Source organism: Cucurbita moschata, unplaced genomic scaffold (assembly GCF_002738365.1).
Source record: "Cucurbita moschata cultivar Rifu unplaced genomic scaffold, Cmos_1.0 Cmo_Scf00033, whole genome shotgun sequence".
Lineage (NCBI taxonomy): Eukaryota > Viridiplantae > Streptophyta > Magnoliopsida > Cucurbitales > Cucurbitaceae > Cucurbita > Cucurbita moschata.
In genome coordinates, this window is record NW_019268549.1 from 257,261 (window position 1) to 276,638 (window position 19,378).

The window sequence follows — 19,378 nt, forward strand, 5'->3', positions numbered from 1 at the left end:
CTAAAACTATCTTATCCGTGAGAAATGGAATGAGAAAAGAAAATATTTTATTATAATAAAAGAGCAAATATGATACCTAAGCTAACTAAATTGGTATTAGAGTCGTGATCGGAACCATGTTTGTAAAATCTGGAGTGTGGTCTCCGACTGTCGGATATTTCTTTGTTTCTTTCTTCCATTTTGAATTCTTTTCTCCTAATTATTCCAAAATGTTTCTTATCGGCTCTGAAATCAGAGTACCGATCATCTTTGCGGCTTGTTTCGATACCGATTTCGCCCTCAGTGATTTTTCATCGGTTCGCTTTGCGAGATCAGGATTCAGGAGCAGCAATGTCTTGCAATGCGTGCAAATTCTGCACGGCGCTGGATGCTTAGGTTTCGATTATGATCCTCTATGTTCTAGGTATAGTCGATCTCTCCTATTACGCTCTGCTCGTCCTCAACTATGGTCCGCCTCTCTTAGTTCTAGGGACCTAATTCTTCCAATTTCTTAAGAGTACGAACTTAAGATTAGCTTGTACATTTGCTTTTTTTCTTCACTTGTTTCTGCTGAGACGAATTTATTAGCTTGTAGAATAGAGTTATGCAGAGAATAGAGTATCTCTGGGATTCTTCTTTTCGGTTTGCCAGAATTACACAAAAGAGAATAAACACTTTGCCTAATTCTGAAGTTGGAATGATATGTTGTGGTAATATTTGTATGTTCATCTTTGGAATGGCAAATGTATATTTCATAAAGCTTTAAACCGTCAATTTACCTATCTGTTTATGTAGTTGTTGATGCTATTATGGAGCTACTTTTCTGTTGTTCTAACAAATCCGGGGTGTGTTCCACCGCCCCGTTGCCATCACTGTTTTGTTTGTAAGTTCTTCGATGTTTTCCTATAGAAGTTTACTATGATTCTAGCTGGTAAACAAGATATAAATACTGATTATGTTTTGTTTGGTAGGTGGAAGGTGTGTATTGAAACTGGACCATCATTGTGTGTTGGTCGTCAATCGTGTTGGAGCAAAGTACTATCAGTACTTCCTGCTATTTTTGGTAGGCACAACAAGATTATTGGCTTCCTTCTGATCTCTAGTTCCTTGTTTCCATGGTTCTCGTTGTGTTGGATGCTCTCTTTGGGCTTTCCCTTTTGGGTTTTCCCTCAAGGTTTTTAAAGTGCGTTTGCTGGAGAAGGGAACGAGTGCTAGCAAGGACGTCGGGCCCCGAAGGGGTGGATTGTGAGATCCCACATCGGGAGGAGAACGAAACATTTTTTTAGAAGGGTGTGGAAACCTTTACCTAGCAGATGCGTTTCAAAAATCTTAAAAGGAAGCCCGAAAGAGAAAGCCCAAAGAAGAGAATATCTACTAGTGGTGGGCTCGAGCTCTTACATATAATATCCGGTTCGAAAATAAATGATGCCTCTTATATAATCATGTATCGGTGGATCCTAGTTCTTCGGCATTTTGTCGTTGACATAACCTGACATCATAGATATTCTAAATGTTCTATAGAGATGTTTTCTGATTGCGTTATGGTTGCATCATTTCACTGCTCGTTTGTCTTTATGATCTGTGTAAGACAAACGTTTTATCCTTTGAGTACTTGAAAATGTTTCTTCTTCTTGTTTCCATAGTTACAATACTTCAACATTCATCTCTAATTTTGGCTGCTTGTTCCATACAGTCTTGAATTTACCATTTGCAGCGAGTGTTATGAGTTTTCTGATATTGCACGTATCACCGGTAGCAGTCAATACCACCAGAATTAAGGTAAGGCCATCTAGAAGTAGTATTTTGTTTGCTTTGCTTTTAAACATTTAACAGGGGCTGAATTGGTCTATTGGATATTTGATTCTCCATTGCTAGGTGTCACGGTCATGCTCATCCAAGGCGTATTGCCCATGGCTGCATGTCAAACCCCTTGTGTTGTACCACTTTGTTGTTTTCCTTCACCGTATTCATGATGTATAGTTTCCTTATAGTTTCGGAAAAATCATGTCTATGCTTGCTAGATTAAAAATGCCTTGGAATGTACTATAGGGGATGCGATTAGTCGTCAATTCTTCCTACCCGGAATTATATAGGATCTAAGTTGTTGTGTTGCCTTCTTTCCTTATATCCTATAACACTGCTTTCTTCATTTCTCTCAATCTTGCTTTCAAACTCTCTCTCTAAAATCTCTCTCCCCCTGTTTTCTAAAACCTTCTTAAAACAGGACCAGAAGCTTGAGTATACGTCACCCGACCGAAGGCGACACGATTTCGAGTTGGCTGACTCACTCCATGGTAAGAGTAAGTGCCGCACAACCGCTTGCAAGCATTTCGTAAGAGTGCGATTGTGACACAAGGCATACGAGAAGAAAACCACTAAAAAAAATGGCATCATGGCCTTGGTCGCCGAAGAATTTTGAGCTGGTATCTTCTTCACTACTCACTGGCCTCTTCCTTGCTGACATTCACTTATTCACTTATTGATGGTAGATCTCTCTGTTGGTAGCTAGACGCTAATTTTACCATATTGATGTCCATATTTAGTTACAAGCTACCCAAGTTTGTAGAGTTTGATTTGACTTGACTGAGCTATTTAGATTAGATTTGATTTGGTTATTTGGATTAGATTTAGTCATAATAGGGTTTATTATATATATTAGAATTTGATATTGGGATTTGAGAGAGTTTTGGGTGTCATCGTATTTGTTGAGTGACATATTGGTGAGAGTCTTTGCAGCGTGATAGTGAGGTATTCACTTGTAACACTTGGTTTATTAGTGATTGGTTGCTACTTGTGGATATAGGGGAACTTCTTCTCTCCGAACCATGTAAATATCTTGGTGTCTCTTTGTGTAATTTCGTTCATTGGTGTTGTGAGTACATTTATTCCGCTTTGGACGCACAACAACTCTCTCACCAGCGTTTGCTTCCTCTAGTACTTACTCTACTGCTTTCAGCAGATGAAACTCCCCTATTTCTCATCTCTTGTAATATGCTGGAGTTCTTTTGCAAGTGATACTAAATGAATTCATGATTCAGGTGTTGAGAATGGATTAGAAGTACTGGTTTATCGCTGCAGCTTCTCAAGATGACCTAAAGCAGAAGCATAATCTCCAAGGCATCGAATATCCAATAAGGTCAGACTTGAATCTACTTCAGGAATTCTAAAATCAATATCAGAGTTCAATCCCAATGATTAGGCGGATTATTATTAGTATTAATTTGTTAAATTGCTTGATCTATTCAACCTCATATTACAGTGAGTCAGTTAAGGATGGCCAGGGCGGCGGCGGGCTCCCTCCATGTGCATGTGAAGGGAGGAAAGACAGAACTGGCGTCAATAAGTTGGAGCTTGAAAAACAAAATCTCCAAAACTTCTGACCAGTATTAAAGGATGAACTTGTCGATGATGGTGGAGAGTGAGTTCCACCTTGGCTAATTTAGGGAATGATCATAGATTTATAAGTAAAAGAATACATCTCGATTGGCATGAAGTTTTTTGGGGAAGTCCAAAGCAAATCCACGAGACATTATGCTCAAAGTGGATAAAGCTTTTTGGGAAAGTCCAAAGCAAACCCATGAGACTTTATGCTCAAAGTGGATAATGTCGTGCTATTGTGGAGAGTCGTGATTCATAATAGAGATGTCAATCTTTTCTCGAGATTTTTTCCTTGGCAAATGGATTGGGGAGAGAGAGAGAGAGGAGAGATAAATTGTTCATTAAATATTTTTTTTATTAACATATAAGTTAATTTTAATTACTTTAATTTATTATTTATATTATTAGTGAATTGTCTAATATAAATAGTTTAGTTAATTAAAATATTTCAAAATTAAGTCTACTAATTTAAATTATTTTTGCATAAGAAAAACCTATATAATAATTTCATATATATTTATCTTATTAGGAGAGAGTTAAGAAACGGGCATGAAATATTTGATGGTTTTGTTATATTTATTTGTAATTAAAATTTTAAAAATATAGAGTGAAATTTGTATGTTAATTTCAAATTGTTTAATATGGGGCCAAAAAGTAAAGTTTAAAGATGAAGAAAAATTAGGTAGAAAATTCATCATGATGGAATTTTATTACTTAAAAAAAAAATGATTTGAAATTTAATAATACATTTAATTCTCAAACATTAAATAATTACATATCTAATTTAATGTTGAACATTTAAATCATTTAACATTATATGGCCGTATTTAACATAGCATTTTGTTAATCTAAAATAGAGATGTAAAAAAATCATATAATGATGCAATAAATTTGAAAGTGAATCTGATAAATACAATTTGGAAAAAAGAAAAAAAAAAGACAAAGAAAAATAGGAAACTTCTATTATACACAGATGACAAAACTGTATTCACAAGGGTGGAAACGACACCGTTTTGCCTGGAAGAGAAGTCACTTCCGAATGACGAATTCCTCCCCTGATCGTCGATCAACATGCTTAATCCACTTTCCCTTCCCTTCGCCGGAACCTGAATTCGCTCCGCCCGCCGCCACATGCGCAATATCCAAACCCTTTCCCACCGGCAGAAACGTCGATCGAACCAACCGCCGCGTGCCGTTATCCGTAACATTCTTCCATCTGAAACTCGAATCGCTTCTCGAGTTCGCGTTCTTACAAATCAAAACTGCGCCTCTAGAACTCAGATTCGCCAGTTTCAGAACACGACTGAAATTCCTCCTCTGGCTATCCACCACCATAAAATCTATACCTACCAGTCCATCCATCACCTCCTCCGGCTCTCCAACAATCACTTCAGGCACCGATCCTGCTCTCTCCAACGCTCTACAATATTCTCCCCTCGATCTCTCATCAGGAACCACACACACATGTCTCCCTCCAACGTGACGTCGAGCCACCGCCAAACCTATACTCGTCGCAATCGCTCCACCGCTCGACCACGTCTCCACAATGAACTGCGCGCTCCATCCCGCCGCCATCGCAGAAATCAGTTCCGCAACGCCAGATTCTTGTTGGAGATCACACTTCACATAAAACTGAAATAAATCAATCATAAGCTCCAGAAAATCGCAAAAAAGAACAAACGAAACAGAAATCAGAAATCCGTAACGAAATCTCTTACAGATTGAACGGTGTCGATGTAGGCTTTGGAAGCCGTCTCCGGGGACCAAACAAGCTTCATATCAAAATCACCGGTGCGATTCTTTTCTCCGCCGATTGAACTCAAAATCTAGGGTTTTGTGTCGCTCCCTGTCGCAGTCCCGGTTCCGTTATAGTGAAAACAGGAACGAGTTTCCTTTTGTAAATGGGAAAGATACCAATTCGGGGGTAGGGTTTTTATTCTCTTAAGGCATCAAATAAATAAAAATAAATAAATAAATAAGATATGTTTGACCGTTGACTTTTGCCACATTTTTTCCGACGTGGATAGATTAGATTACCACCGTGGTTTTCTTCGTTCTTCCCCAAATTTGTCAACCAATATCTCAAAAATAAATAAATAAATAAATTGTTGGATTACACTGTGGGATTGCTGTACTAAATTTAAATATATCGCCGACCTTCAACTTAATATTATATATTATTTTTTAAAAAAATCAAAATTATGTTTTTTTTTTTTTTTTTTTTTTGTCTTTTTTAAAAATAATAATAAAATAAAAAAACAGTTAGGTTACCTAATTAAAAAAAGGGTGGTTGCAAACGTGGCCGAATTTTAAGAATGTAAAATTAAAAGTAAGATTTGTTTTATAACTAAAATCAATTAAAACTTGTGAAGATTCTACTTTTATGGGAGGTGACCTAAAATATGCTTATAGGTCGGTTTGGATGAATACAGTGAATGTATTTAATACTAAACGTCATACTTTTTAGTAGTCTCTGCCATTTGTCCCATTTTCCTCCCCGTTTCATTAATTGGTTTCGTGCTAGAGATGGAAACCATCATAGATAGTTATGAGATGATATCCTTCCATATATGATGAAATAATCTGTACTATTATTTTGTCTCGTGCTCCTAGATATTCTTTGCTTACCTTTTTGAATCATACGGGCAAACTCTTAAAATTTATATGGTCTAAAAATGTTAATCGATTATCTTTAAATTTTTAATGATTTTTTAAAATTATGGAATATTTTAAAATGCGGTACAAACAGTAAAAAAAATATATTTTTTTAAAGTTTCAGAGTATTTTTTATATATATAATATATATATATTTTTTTTGAAACTGGTGTGCTGTCAAACTTTTGAAAGTTTAAGGTTATCTGTTAGGCAGAGGGACCAAACATTTTTTTTATTAATTTAGCTTTTTATATTATTAGAAATTAAGATTTATTTGACCCTCGTAATAATATTATTGAATTGTCAAAACTACTTTGATCCGTCATTCAAGACCTTTGGTATCTCTACCCACGATAAAAATAATGGGATTGCTTCTTATAGAATTTACATTTTATATTAACGTTTACAAATCATAACTCTATAAATCAAATATAAATTAAAGTTATACGACAAATACTATAAATTTGGATAGTTACCTTTTAACTAAGTTAAATTTTTTATTACTCGCAGTAATTTTTTTTAATATTATATATTCTTAGAAAACTAAATTGTGAAGTGATAATATTTGGGAATTTATACTTGAATCAAAAACCAAAATTTCATTTTATTATTATTATTATTTTTTTTTTTTTATGGGTAAATTGATGCTCCAACCATTTTTAGTTTTATATTTTGAAAAGTCAGATTATGAGTTGAAAAAATAAATAATATTTAAAACATTAAAAAAAATATTTAAAGAGTAAATAGAAAATAAGAAATAGAGTGGAAGCATCGAGAGAATTTCCTGTAAATATTCAAAGCAGAGCCGGTTCAATTAAGCCGACCCATGCGTTAGTACTAAGCAGCCTTGACTTTTTTTTTTCTTTTTTTTTTTTTTTTTTTTTTTTTTTCTTTTCCTTAAAAAAACATTTTCCCTTAATTATCTTCAAAGAATTTGTCTATATGAGACGGATTCTTTCCATTTTCCTACCAATATATGTTCAATCATGTTTTTTTTTTTTTAATTATTATTTATTATTATTCCCCCCGGTTGTTATGGCCCAAGATGATCGTCGTTGCGCAACCCAAAATGTGAATCGTCAACGCGACCCAATGAAAGAAGCACGACTTAGTCTAGTGCGCTCGACCCATGTAAACATAAGAATGACCCGAGCACCCAAGTGACGTGACTTGACCCACTCGATAACCTGTGCGACCCAACCCTTACACGTGCGCACGCGTAACCCCTCTCGACTTACTTAGTGGCTTGATTGACGACTCAACGACTCCAGCGACTTAAAAACAACATGAACAGCTTGGATCTAAGGTTTTGACATCGATTCCAACATTTTTTATCATTCCAAAGCTAATTTTGACCATATCGAAGAAATTTAAGGTTGAAACGAACATTAGGAGACAAAGTCAAGCCAATTTCGATAATTTAGAACTTTGGTTAAGGCCAACCAAATAAGTGGCTCCCATATCATTTTTAGTTTATGATTTTTTTAATGAATGTTTCCATATAAGAAATGTCCGATCATGCATCCAGACATGACCGTATTGTTTAGATAGAATCGTTACACATATCATTATAACTCCACAAAGGACAACTTCATTATAATTCGCAAAACATAGAACTAATTTAAACATGATGTGAACTCTCAAATTTACCATTAAAACACGTATAAATCAAATGGGTCTTACTTTTGGATCCACCTATTAAAAAACGACAAACCATGCATAGTCAACGAAAGAGACCCCACATATAAATCACGATAGAAAATAAATTTGATAGATACGAGGAAGTTTCTAGGACTAGAGAGAGAGAGAGAGAGAGAGAGAGATTTGGGAGGATTGAAGATTTTGAACAACAAATTAATCACGAGATTCACGTCGGTAGGGCTGGCAATGGCAAATTCATCATCAAACTTTGACTAAGTATACAGATCGCCCATTGTTCCCTTACTTCACAAAACCAAACCTAATAAACTTACAACAACACATGTCACTGTCTGTATTCAACCATATCCTATGATCCTATGATGTTCCATATCATTAAACACGTTAATTATATATACTTTATATTTTTTATAATTTCCTATTTGACATTTCATGCTTCTTCTTTAATCTTAGATTAATTCAAGTTGTATGATGCTGATCGACAACAACTGCTTCAAATACGGTATCCGGAAGTACTGCTTATAGAACCTCGATATTCACGTGCTTGTTAGCTAAATGGAACTGTTTATTAAAGCCCCTGATTAGCCAGTTAAGAAGAAAATCATGAATATATAAATAACAAAAATAGGAGAGTAAAGTGGACCTATCATATTATTGAGGAGAGTTGTAAGTATTTTTTTTTGTGCCATCAACGTTGAGATAGTGTTTTCTTTCGGGGGTATTTTTGAAAAATAAAAAATTAATAGAATTTTATATTAATATAATAAAATTTGTTTGGATTTAATAATAAAGTTTGGGACCCTATAAGCTATGTCATAAACCTAACACTTTATATAATAAAGTTGAATTAATTGTAAATTTAGCATAATTTAATTATGATTGGAAATTTTGTAAGCATCTGGAGCGTCTAATCAATAATTATTATAATTACCTTTAAGCAATAGATTTATTATTATTATTTTAATATTAATGCGCTACCGATGGCAAATGCATATAATAAAATTATATTGATTGGCGTAGGTTAGTAATGATTAAAAATACATTATAAATTTAAAGTTTAAAATAAAATAAAATTCAAAATATAAAAGACGAAAATGAAATAATATAAAACGAATTTCTCATTGTTTTTGTTTTTGTTTTTTTAAGTTTTGAAAATACAATTAATAATTTTTAAAACAAAACTTTATATATAATTATTCAATTGAAATAAAATTAAATGTATATTTTAAAAATAAATAAAATAAGGAGCGGTGATGTAAATGTGGGCTTCAAAATGAAAGCCCAATACTTGGAGTACAGAACGATCACATTCCAGTGACAGTATAAAACGCTCTGCGAAGGCCTTCTAGGGTTTTGGTTATTCGGCCGTCGCGGAAGAGCAGCTCTTATCGAACTGAGAACTAGGGCCATCAGAGTTCCGCTGCCGTAGACGATAACCATGGGTCGTATGCACAGTCGTGGGTTTGTTTCTAATCCCCCATTTGTTTCTGATTCATTTCGATTTCATTTGTTGAATGTGGATGAAATTATTCACAACATTGACTCCATTTTTGCATTTACAGTAAGGGTATTTCTGCCTCTGCATTGCCCTACAAGAGGACGCCGCCAAGTTGGCTCAAGATCTCTTCTACTGATGTAAGTGTTTTCTTGACACTCTTATTATATGTTTGCCTGACAGTGAATGCTGCGGGAAAGTTCTGAGTCTTTTTTTTTTTTTTTTTTTTTGATCTGTTGAAATTTGAATTTAGGTTGAAGATAATATCTGCAAATTTGCGAAGAAGGGCCTAACTCCTTCTCAGATTGGTGTGATTCTTCGTGATTCTCACGGTATCGCTCAAGTCAGAAGTGTTACTGGAAGTAAAATCTTGCGTATTCTTAAGGCCCATGGTATTCTTCTTTTCCATATCTTGCTTGACGTTTGCGTCTGGGATTTTTGTTTGTTTACGAGCATTCTTGTCTCTGTAGGGCTCGCACCCGAGATTCCCGAGGATCTCTATCACTTAATCAAGAAAGCTGTCTCCATCCGCAAGCATTTGGAGAGGAACAGGAAGGACAAGGACTCCAAGTTCAGATTGATTCTTGTGGAGAGCAGAATCCACAGACTTGCTCGCTACTACAAGAAAACCAAGAAGCTTCCACCAGTTTGGAAATAGTAAGTTTACTTCGTACGCTGTTTGGTTAGACTGAGAGTCATTCCACATTCCATATGATCAATCCAAAGAATGTAGTTCATGGTTATGGATTGTCTTTGATGTGGTGCTTTATTTTGAAACTATCAAATGATTAATTTAGATTCTTTTTTGTACTATAACTATTTTCGTTCTAATTTTAAACTGTCCTGCCCCGAAGCTTCTGGTATTAGGCCTGGTCTATAGTTTGGGTTCTTATTACTTTATCTAACTGATCAAGAATCATTTAACTTATATGACCAGATAAAATTTTATGTTGCAATGTGCTATGGCTCACAATCTATTACTCAAACATCTAACAAGAAGAAAGAATTTGAAAGAAACAGAAAATAAGTATATTTTGTTTGTTATCCAATGGAAAGTAGTGTGGATTTGTTAGCATTTTTTTAAGAAGAATTTGGGGTTTGTTCGGCATGCCTCTCTCTGCTATGTTTAACAGAGTGAATATCAAATTTGGAAATGGATGGCCTCAAATTTTACTTGTGCAATAGGGAGTTCTGCTTATGCATGTACAAATCTTATTGACTAAATTAGGATTTAGACCTTTGTTTTCATGTGAGTTTAGTTTCTCTGAATCTGCCAACTATTTTTAATAACCAGTTGCTAATCAATCATTGCAAATGTTGTTGGCTTCAACTTTTGATGAATTTTCCCTTTAGGCCTGTGCTTTAAGTCACATGTTCACGTACCATATGAAATGAGTGGACTTCTACTCTCTCTGCTATGTTTTAAGTCACATGTTCACGTACCATTTGCAATATGTAGTTTTATTATCAAGGGCTGGATGCAATTTTCTTTTATTTGTGTTCAAGATTATAGTTAAAACGTCCAAAGCTTATTGACTAAATTAGGATTTAGACCTTTGTTTTCATCCAGCTTTAATTTTTCTGTAACTTCTTAACTTTTGGCTAGATTCAACTTTTGATGAAGATTTCCCCTCACGGGTCCATAACTGGTGTACTTTTCTTTCTTGGATTCTTTCCTTTTATGAATTGTTGGATATAGGCTTCTTAAGAAAAGTGTAGACATGGTATTTCATGATGCTTACATGTGTCCCTGATTGATTATCAACTGCTGCTTTATGACATTTGTTTTTCGTTGCAGTGAGTCAACAACTGCCAGCACCCTGGTTGCATAATTTTCAGTTAGAGTGATTGGTGGCTATATGAAACTCCATCTGTGATCGACTAAAGTCGTTGTAAGGTCAGGTGGATCAGTGAAAGTTGTGAGTTGGTTTTTATTTATGGCATCAGTTTTGACTTCTGTTTTTATTATGGAATCTGTAGCTTCGATCTGTGATCGACTTCAGTCATTTGTGAGGTCAGGTGATTTAGTGAGAGTTGTGACTTAATTTTTATTTATGACATCAATTTTGACTTCTGTTTTTATTTAGTATGGAATCTGTAGACTTATTTAGCCAGATTTTTAAAGAAAATCAGTAAACACGGTGTTGCTTAGATGGTGGATCTTTTAATAAATTTCTTGAGGCAAGTTTGAAAAAAGCTCATTGGATTTTTTCTTTTGATGTCCAATTCGATCGAAGTCATCACTCTAGCACAAGTATTCTTCTTATGGACATGCACTACTTAGATCTTTTGAGGAAACAACCGAACCCACCTATGTTAACTATCCTTTGTGAAAAATATTTTGATATTTTGTTTTTGGATTCAGAATTATATGGATTTTGTTGAAATATTCACAAAAGGGTTTTCCATGATTATAACGAAAATTATTAACGAGTTCTTGATACATAACCAATTCTGAAGTCTGCCCCATTTTGTTCTTGATGCATGACTACCAATTCTTGCCATTGGTAGGCACACCATTTAACGCCTCAAGGTTGTCTATTTATATAATTATCAATGAGCTATTAAATTTTGCACCATTTTTGGAACCATTAATCAAATTTTGTATAGTTCTGTTCTGTTTTTTTTTTTTTTTAATAATTATGACAGTCCAGAAGAAAAACAATGGAAATGTACACTTCATCGACGAACACTTCTAATATGTTGTTTTGATGACTGCCGGTTATCCAAGAGCTACAATATTTCAGCAATAGTGAAATAAAGGACATGGGAATTAAAATTTACAGCAAATAAGGTTCACAAATGTGAAGGAAAAAAAAAAATCAAATGAATTTAGAGGCAGCGTGAAACAAACAAACCACGTGATGACATTGAGCACCAGAAAACGTTGATACCCAAGACTATGTGCACATACCAGTCTACTACTCCTACCAGTTCGGTATGAATGACAACAGGTGACTTGAACCAGCATCCTTTATGCCTGGCATCAAACAACCTACATAAATCATCTGAATGTAATGTAGTAGTAATACTGCCACGAGCACTTTATTTTCTCCGTGAGTAGATAAAAGCATCTCATTAGCCAAATAACAAGCTTCAGCATTGTCAAGTAGACGATCCTCTATACTATGAGATTCAGAACTCTCTGGGGCTGGAGGTGTTTGGTTTTCGGAAGGTGAACTTCCATTGCGTTCATTGTCATCCTCGTGTGTATCATCATCACCACCTCTTTCATCCTTCTTTTCACTAGGACCACTATCACTATCTGCTTTTGGGACAACCTGAACCAAATCTGGCCGTGCTTCTACCCCAACACGTCTCAAGTGCAGCTGTCAAAGACCATTTAATATTAAGATGGGAGCACATATGAATGTAAAAATGGAAAAAGAAAAAGAAAAAAGAAACAGTACTGGGCGTCATATTTACCTGAAGATGCAAGTTTACTTCATCAGGGCGTGAAAGAAATGGGAAATCGCCCCCTGTTTTCAAGTATGCTCTTCTGGCTTCAGAATATCTTTCATTCAGTTGATCTTTGAGTTGCAGTGGAACCGCACAATAGTCATTTGTCTTTGAGGGTCAGGTAACCGTGTCATGAAAAAAAAGACAAAAAGTGAGGCAGAAAACAAGCTATTCAATCACCTTACATAAAAATTTTCAATGCTAATAGGCAGAATTATCAAGTTAAAAGCACATAGCATCATCTAATCATGACATCAAATTACAAAAAGAAACGAATATATCGGAAGTATAGAAGGCATACATCCATTATGGTAATAGACGAATCTGGAAGAAGAAGAGGTCCAATTGAGGCATCATCAACTGTTAGGGTCAGCCTTGAAGCCAAATCTTCTCTAGAAAGCATTTCCACCTGAACTGATGATATTAAATTCAGGGCTAAAGGAACTAGTCAATCAAATTGTATAAGCAATCTGTAAAGTACCATCATCTTTAACTGAGAAAAAGATGAGGCCCTAAGGGTGAAGAGAGGAACGTACATACAATTCATATCACAAATAATAAAGCTGCTAATTTAACCATAAGAGGTGTCTATATGTAGATAAGGGACCAAAAATCTCGGAGAACTTGGAAACTACAGCTGAGAAGGTTCAACAACATTATTGTAAATGCAACTTCTATACTGGGAGCTAATACCATGACACAGAATATTAGCGATCCATAACATACTTCATTGGAATTACTAATATATTGACATCCACAAGAAATAGAGAACCATATAGAACTAATCCATTGCCAACTGAACTGTGAGGGGAAGAGAGAGGGAGAGAGGGAGAGAAAGATCCCAAGCAACACATAGTTTCTTAAAGAGAGCAAGGAGGAGGAATAAAAACTTGCGACTAAAGGTTTAAGACATGAACTGCTTATTGAGATGGTTGCATTGTTTTCAGAACCAGAAACCAACCCAACATCACTAACTTGCCAAAATGGATGCTAAATGCTAAAAAGAAAAGTTGAGTACGCTTCATAAAATCAATCTTATCAAATAAATGATACTAATAATTAAAAACCATGATAATAGTTAACTAAAAATAAGGTTTCAAACTTCGAAGTACCTGAGAAACAACAAAGTCTACAGAATCGGCGATAAAAGGTTCATGCGGACCATCACGAATTCCTGTTAAGACATACCTTTTCAGCAAAAAAGATGGGGCCCAACTAACACTGCATAAAGCAATACCAAAATCCTGCGAGTTAATATTGTAGGACAATGTTATACTGAATAACAACAAAAAATTTGAGTGTGAGATTTTGGATCGGGAACATGTAATTTACAAATTTAGGGTACGTCAGAAACATATTGTTACAGCATTAAAGCTAAGGCTACAAAAATTGGACAAAAGAAAGCTGAACACGCTCTGGAGAGAATTGAAAAAAGTTTGAGGGAGATGGAAAGGGCAAAGGAAATAAATATATATGCCCAAGTCGCCAGTATTAAATCCATTGTATAATATAAAGTAAAATGTGCCAATGCCTTCACTTTCAGATCAGATATTGCAACTTGAGAGTGAAAATGGTCATACAGAATCTCCCGTGTATCAACGCACATGAGGATTTATGTTCCAAAAACGGAGGTTTGGGGATAAAGGATAGGATAAAGGATAGAAAAATCGTAGCATTGCTTTCCAAAGAGTTATAGAGGTCTCCACCTTCATGGGTACAGAAAATTCCAGATAGGATGGAGGTCCAAAATGTGATAGGGGATCAACAAAAGCCCAGGGACACACATCAGAATGCATTCCCTTCAGGCTGGTGCTTTTTTAACCTTCTCAGATAGGAATTGGCAAAAATATTATTCTGTAAATGCAACCAACGATGACTAGTTTTTAAATGGCTCACTAACGGAGAGTCTCGCAGGGCCCACAAAAGCAGTTTAAATCATCCTCCAGCCAGCGATGTGTTGGAAGTATCTGCTACAATAGGGCTGATCAAGATGCTCAGAAGTTGAATAGACTGTTTGATTCGAGATTCAAAACTTCCAGCTGTGTAATCAGAGAGAGATTAGAAGATGGCTAGTATATAGTCCTGCCAGGCATTTTATCATGTAAATCGTTATTCTTTGGCACCTATTAGTATCACAAAATGGAGATAATCTGGAAGCAGAAAATGCCCAAAAAATTAATTAAATTTATTCCTCTGGAAAGAAGCTTTGGGGAAATTAAACGTGGCAGAAATGTTAAAAATGGCTATCCTTATCTAGCCCTAATTTCTAATTGGCAAACCTTCGTAGAAACAGTCTGAAAGACAAGCCCACTGTTTTCGCCACTGTCCTTGTAAAATTAGTTTTCAGAAGAAGCTTCCGTTACTTTGCAATTAGCTGGTGTTCCCGCTTTCTGGCAAAGGAACTTGAGCAATTTCCATGTGGATTTCATCTTAGAGAAAAATGGGGCTTGTGGTCCAATGCCACAAAACCTTTTCTTTAGGAAATGTGATTTTGGAGAAACCATAGGATTTTCAGGGAAGCATCTAGAGATTAGGAAGAAATCTACAACTTCGTGAAATTTTGTGGCATCTAAATGATGCATTCTTTCCAAATCGTTTGGTAACCCTACAAACTTAGGAATGAGAATCGGCCATTTCATGTAAGCTCCCTTCCCTTGTGGTTGTCCTTCTCTTATACTTGAAATTTTATCGATGGAAAAAGTCTCAAGTTTCTCCACTGGACATGATAGGAACATATCTAATTTGTCCAAAATTGCATTTCCAAGTTTATAGTAGCAGAGACTATGGTAGTAGCATAGAAAATAATTAGGGCATCAATAACTTACATAATAACAAAAGTTATTCAGCTCATAAATCTGTACTCAGTAATGAATAAAATAAACTTAGAAAGAAAAGAAATGGCACCAGGAGCGTACATTGGAGCCCATGGCATTGCTGCAGAAAAACTTTTAGTCTCGATAAACGAATTAGATAATATCAAAGATTTAACACGTCTTGGCCGATGTTGAGCGAAAAGTTGTGCTAGAAAGCCCCCGAGTGAAGTGCCATAGAGATGTATCTGTTAAAAGTACAGCTGTTAAGCTTTAGAAGTCTTTAGTTTGCCAATCATTTCAAAACCATGAATATTGTATATAAGTTGCAATAGTGAACAATAAAGTCAGTATCTATTATACCAAATTGATTAACAGAAGCAGAAGAGACCTGCTATCATCATAGAAGACGTCTACTATATCATCATACAAAATTGTCACTTTATCACCATATCGAATCTATCACAGATGAAATCAGTCAAGAAAGTTAATCATGCAAACTTTTTAGAGGTCATTAGGATAAGCCAAATCCATTATATTACATTATAAATAACCAAATTCAAATGATACTCATAAGCTGAAGTTAGTGTTACAAAAATTTTCCTTTTCATACATTCTAGAATCAAAATCTGCTCAACTTTATGGAACCTAGAAATATTTCTACTCCACTCATAGGTTTATGGCTATGTATCACAACAAATCCTAAATAGTGGTTCACGTTCGGCAAAATTTTGTTTCTAAATCACAGCTTAGCTATTTCAACTTAAATATAACAACCTCAACAAATGCATCCATTCACATAGAAAATAAAATGTGAGGCAGATAATATACAAGAGAATAGAAAAGAGTTGTATTTATGACAAGACAGACAAGGAAAATAAAATAACATTATGAGATTGACATAAGCAAAAACCTTACATGATGAACATCTATAGCATCCAAGAACTTTTCAAATGCTTGAATCCACTCTTGATGATTCCATACACGTGGAATATCAACAGAAATGATCCGATAACCCTGTATGTAAGAAATGATGTAATTCTGCAATATTCCCAATATATTTGAATGCACAATTTCAGAAGTAATGGTAATAACAGAACACATTAGATTCACAAGCAAAAACTAAAAGAAAGAAAATATATACGTGAAATCCATAAATTCAATAATGGCATAACGCTCAGATAGCAGCAATTCCATATTATTATGCAGGATGAAAATTTTTTACACAAAGGTTATGTAGTTAAAAATGAACTGATTTGAGTAAAGGTATCTACAGTCAAGTTATCATAAGCCATAATCTACGCAGCGACCTGTTTGCACAACAGGAGAAAGGGTTGAGCTTGTTCTTTACCCTAGCTCGTAAGGAATAGGTAAAGGTCATTCTAGGGCAGCTTTACTTAAAATGCTTATGACATTAACAACCTACAGTGCAGCGGTATACACTACCCAGAGACATTAGCCTAATGGCTTTATTATACTAAATTCTTTTCTCTACAAGGGAAGGAAAAAATGCAGGACCAATTGCATTGATCCTTGAGGAGCATTTCTAGCTCATGCCGACAGTAAATCTGAAGGATAGCATAAAATAAACACCCTACATAGTTAATGTTCTCTGATCTCGACAGAGCAGCGGAAAACACTGAAATAGAAGACCACGAATCGAAATAGCAATCGAGGACGGGGACAGTGGAATAGACTCCCAACATATTTCAAATATATATATATATATATATACTTTTCTGGTGAAAATATCAAGGTGAAGCAGCAGTACCTTCATTGACAAAAACATAATTTGTTTGTAATAGACATCCGCCGTCCCCGCTATTCCAGGAAGACAGATAAGAGGCGGTACGACTTTCGGACCAAAATCATAGTATCGCCATTGTTTGGTGCCAATCTGCAAGAGTAGACATAATCATCTGAATAAGAATCAAAAGAAAGCCGAGTGAAACCTAAAACCGCAACAGAAAAGAAAATCCTCACTCCTAAACTCAAAAACAACTACCCGGAAACCTTCGTACATCAATAACTATCATAATTGGACAAAAACAAAAGAGAAAACAAAGTCGTCGAATGAAATCAATGCAAGTAATTGTAGAATCGCAGGGGATAAAGAAAACCCTACGAATTCGAAATCGGAGGAGGAAATCGATAGAGAAACTTACAGGAATCCGGTGAAGAGGGACCTGAGATTTGAAGTAGATGAAATCACCGGGCGCCGAGGAGACGCCTTTGATTCCCATAATTTGAAAGCTCTAAAACCTCTCTGTTCTTCCTCTCAGAAATTCTTGGATTTTATTGGAAGGAGGAATTCGGGTTGATAGCTAGCGAAGCGAGAGCCAGATGGGTGGGCCCACTCTTCCAAACCTATCATTCTTTTTTCACAACAAAACCCCTTCCCCCTTTCCTTTAACCGCCTCTTGCATTTGCATTTTCCACCTTTTTATTCTTCTCGTTTATGAATATCCCCCAAATTTATTAAGTTATTATGATTGGGATACTTTCTTTTTATCAAACCACTCCTCCAACTTTTTATATTTTCAATTTCCTCCCCAATTATTTATTTATTTACTGTCTTCCATTTTGGAAAAACTTATTTTTAGCCCCTCTGATTAAAAAAAATGTTTATTTGTTACTTTTTAGGAAAGTTGATCCATAATGTTTACAGAATATAGGGCAAAATCGAAATTAAAGAGTAAAAAATGGATTTTTTCTTAAAAAAAGAAAAAGAAAATGGTAAGTATTGGGCTTGGGCCGGATGCTCTTACCTGATTAAATGGGCCTGTTTTATCTTCCACGTTTTGGAAGTTTTCTCTCTCTTTTTAGTATTTATTTTTTATTTTAAGATATTCCTTTAATTCATGGGATGAGAAACTATTAAAATAGAATTTCTTTTTTTTTTTTTTTTTTTTTTTTTTTGTTTAAACAAGAAATGGAAAGAAACCCTTAGAACGGTTGGGGTGCGCCTGGAGGGCCTACTAGCTATAAGTCTATGACGATGATAACGATGATGAAAGGGACCGGTAGTGTAAAGCCCACGTTTTGGGCTCATGGCCCAATAACAAAATAAGACTTGTAAAAAATAAGTCTTAGGGTTCAGCAGTGGAGTCAAACCCTTTAGCCAACCACAACTAAGCTGCTGCCACTCAACGCTCACGGTCCCGCAGCCGATTGTTTCCCACACTGCTCCACGCCCCTTTCCACATCAGAATACCTCTGCCCAACACCCACATCGCTGCTGCGAAGGAACGACATCGTCGTTGCCAGAACCGACCTCAAGAGGATTAGATGCAACAAAGGTTCAACGCCTATTTAGGAGGAAGGCTCAATTCGAGGGGAGTCAGATCGTCGTTGACTAGGAAAGGCCAAGAAAGCAGCTCTTCAGGCAAGGGACACACCGATTGAAAATAAGCGTTTTGTTTTTTGAAAAATGGGTCGAACAGAATTGTCCTACGGCTAGGTACTGTGTAATCTGATTGCTGTGTGTAATCTGATTGCGGAGCGTAATCTGATTTGTGTAATCTGATTGCTGTGTGTGTAATTTGATTGTCGAGCGTAATCTGATCGCTTTGGGTAATCTGATCGCTGTGTAATCTGATTGTCGTGTAAATTGCTGTGTAATCTGATTGCCGTGTAAATTGCTGTGTGTAATCTAATTGCCGTGTAAATTGCTGTGCGTAATCTGATTGTCGTGCATAATCTGATTGCCGTTCGTAATCTGATTGTCGTGCGTAATATGATCGCCGAGCGTAATCTGATTGCCGTGTAAATTGCTGTGTGTAATCTGATTGTCGTGCGTAATCTGATTGTCGTGCATAATCTGATTGCTGTTTTAATTGCTGTATGTAATCTGATTGCCGTGCGTAATTTGAGCGTAATCTGATCGCCGAGTGTAATCTATTCGCTGAGCGTAATCTGATTGTCGTGCGTAATTTGATTGCTG

At 35.6% G+C, this 19,378-nt stretch overlaps 4 protein-coding genes across 16 annotated transcripts; 2 read left to right on the forward strand and 2 right to left on the reverse strand.

Annotated features, from left to right (window-relative positions):
- Positions 1 to 132: 132 nt before the first annotated feature.
- On the forward strand, positions 133 to 3,461 carry LOC111430420. 10 transcript variants are annotated; one of them, XM_023066656.1, is made up of 6 exons: positions 133 to 689; positions 775 to 862; positions 951 to 1,042; positions 1,673 to 1,758; positions 3,018 to 3,115; positions 3,239 to 3,461. In XM_023066656.1, the coding sequence occupies exons 1-5, from the start codon at positions 584 to 586 to the stop codon at positions 3,033 to 3,035; spliced, it is 390 nt and encodes a 129-aa protein (XP_022922424.1). In that variant the 5' UTR covers positions 133 to 583; the 3' UTR covers positions 3,036 to 3,115; positions 3,239 to 3,461. The 10 variants fall into 10 exon arrangements, with proteins under 10 accessions (XP_022922424.1, XP_022922414.1, XP_022922415.1 ...); XM_023066646.1 differs by lacking the exons at positions 3,018 to 3,115; positions 3,239 to 3,461 and adding an exon at positions 2,210 to 2,552 and having other exon boundaries at positions 133 to 496; positions 568 to 689; XM_023066647.1 differs by lacking the exons at positions 3,018 to 3,115; positions 3,239 to 3,461 and adding an exon at positions 2,210 to 2,552 and having other exon boundaries at positions 133 to 496; positions 575 to 689.
- Positions 3,462 to 4,220: 759 nt separating this feature from the next.
- Positions 4,221 to 5,278, reverse strand: LOC111430333. 2 transcript variants are annotated; one of them, XM_023066550.1, is made up of 2 exons: positions 5,076 to 5,278; positions 4,221 to 4,977 (listed from the first exon to the last, which is right to left on the reverse strand). In XM_023066550.1, exons 1-2 carry the CDS (start codon positions 5,133 to 5,135, stop codon positions 4,387 to 4,389), a joined length of 651 nt encoding a protein of 216 aa, XP_022922318.1. In that variant the 5' UTR covers positions 5,136 to 5,278; the 3' UTR covers positions 4,221 to 4,386. The 2 variants fall into 2 exon arrangements, with proteins under 2 accessions (XP_022922318.1, XP_022922317.1); XM_023066549.1 differs by having other exon boundaries at positions 4,221 to 4,989; positions 5,076 to 5,276.
- Positions 5,279 to 8,981: 3,703 nt separating this feature from the next.
- Positions 8,982 to 11,317, forward strand: LOC111430404 (40S ribosomal protein S13-like). Of its 2 annotated transcripts, XR_002708323.1 has the most exons (6): positions 8,982 to 9,132; positions 9,234 to 9,306; positions 9,420 to 9,558; positions 9,637 to 9,823; positions 10,965 to 11,101; positions 11,132 to 11,317. XR_002708323.1 is itself a non-coding variant. In XM_023066628.1 (5 exons), the coding sequence occupies exons 1-5, from the start codon at positions 9,110 to 9,112 to the stop codon at positions 10,996 to 10,998; spliced, it is 456 nt and encodes a 151-aa protein (XP_022922396.1). In that variant the 5' UTR covers positions 8,982 to 9,109; the 3' UTR covers positions 10,999 to 11,317. The 2 variants fall into 2 exon arrangements, 1 of the variants encoding a protein (XP_022922396.1); XM_023066628.1 differs by having other exon boundaries at positions 10,965 to 11,317.
- A 522-nt stretch (positions 11,318 to 11,839) lies between these two features.
- On the reverse strand, positions 11,840 to 17,827 carry LOC111430337 (maspardin-like). 2 transcript variants are annotated; one of them, XM_023066554.1, is made up of 8 exons: positions 17,601 to 17,827; positions 17,207 to 17,332; positions 16,354 to 16,452; positions 15,530 to 15,683; positions 13,738 to 13,799; positions 12,927 to 13,034; positions 12,593 to 12,733; positions 11,840 to 12,495 (listed from the first exon to the last, which is right to left on the reverse strand). In XM_023066554.1, exons 1-8 carry the CDS (start codon positions 17,676 to 17,678, stop codon positions 12,094 to 12,096), a joined length of 1,170 nt encoding a protein of 389 aa, XP_022922322.1. In that variant the 5' UTR covers positions 17,679 to 17,827; the 3' UTR covers positions 11,840 to 12,093. The 2 variants fall into 2 exon arrangements, with proteins under 2 accessions (XP_022922322.1, XP_022922321.1); XM_023066553.1 differs by having other exon boundaries at positions 13,738 to 13,846; positions 15,541 to 15,683; positions 17,601 to 17,825.
- Between the last annotated feature and the right edge of the window lie 1,551 nt (positions 17,828 to 19,378).

Coding starts and splice junctions, on each gene's coding strand:
- LOC111430333 (XM_023066549.1), bottom strand. CDS start 5,135: ATGAAGCTTGTTTGGTCCCCGGAGACGGCTTCCAAAGCCTACATCGAC. Junction 4,990..5,075: donor ACATCGACACCGTTCAATCT/GTAAGAGATTTC, acceptor GATTTATTTCAG/TTTTATGTGAAGTGTGATCT.
- LOC111430404 (XM_023066628.1), top strand. CDS start 9,110: ATGGGTCGTATGCACAGTCGTGG. Junction 9,307..9,419: donor TCAAGATCTCTTCTACTGAT/GTAAGTGTTTTC, acceptor ATTTGAATTTAG/GTTGAAGATAATATCTGCAA. Junction 9,559..9,636: donor GCGTATTCTTAAGGCCCATG/GTATTCTTCTTT, acceptor TTGTCTCTGTAG/GGCTCGCACCCGAGATTCCC.
- LOC111430420 (XM_023066646.1), top strand. CDS start 584: ATGCAGAGAATAGAGTATCTCTGGGATTCTTCTTTTCGGTTTGCCAGA. Junction 863..950: donor TTGCCATCACTGTTTTGTTT/GTAAGTTCTTCG, acceptor TTTGTTTGGTAG/GTGGAAGGTGTGTATTGAAA. Junction 1,043..1,672: donor AGTACTTCCTGCTATTTTTG/GTAGGCACAACA, acceptor TGTTCCATACAG/TCTTGAATTTACCATTTGCA.
- LOC111430337 (XM_023066553.1), bottom strand. CDS start 17,678: ATGGGAATCAAAGGCGTCTCCTCGGCGCCCGGTGATTTCATCTACTTC. Junction 17,333..17,600: donor TCCCTCTTCACCGGATTCCT/GTAAGTTTCTCT, acceptor CTACTCTTGCAG/ATTGGCACCAAACAATGGCG. Junction 12,496..12,592: donor AAGTAAACTTGCATCTTCAG/GTAAATATGACG, acceptor GGTCTTTGACAG/CTGCACTTGAGACGTGTTGG.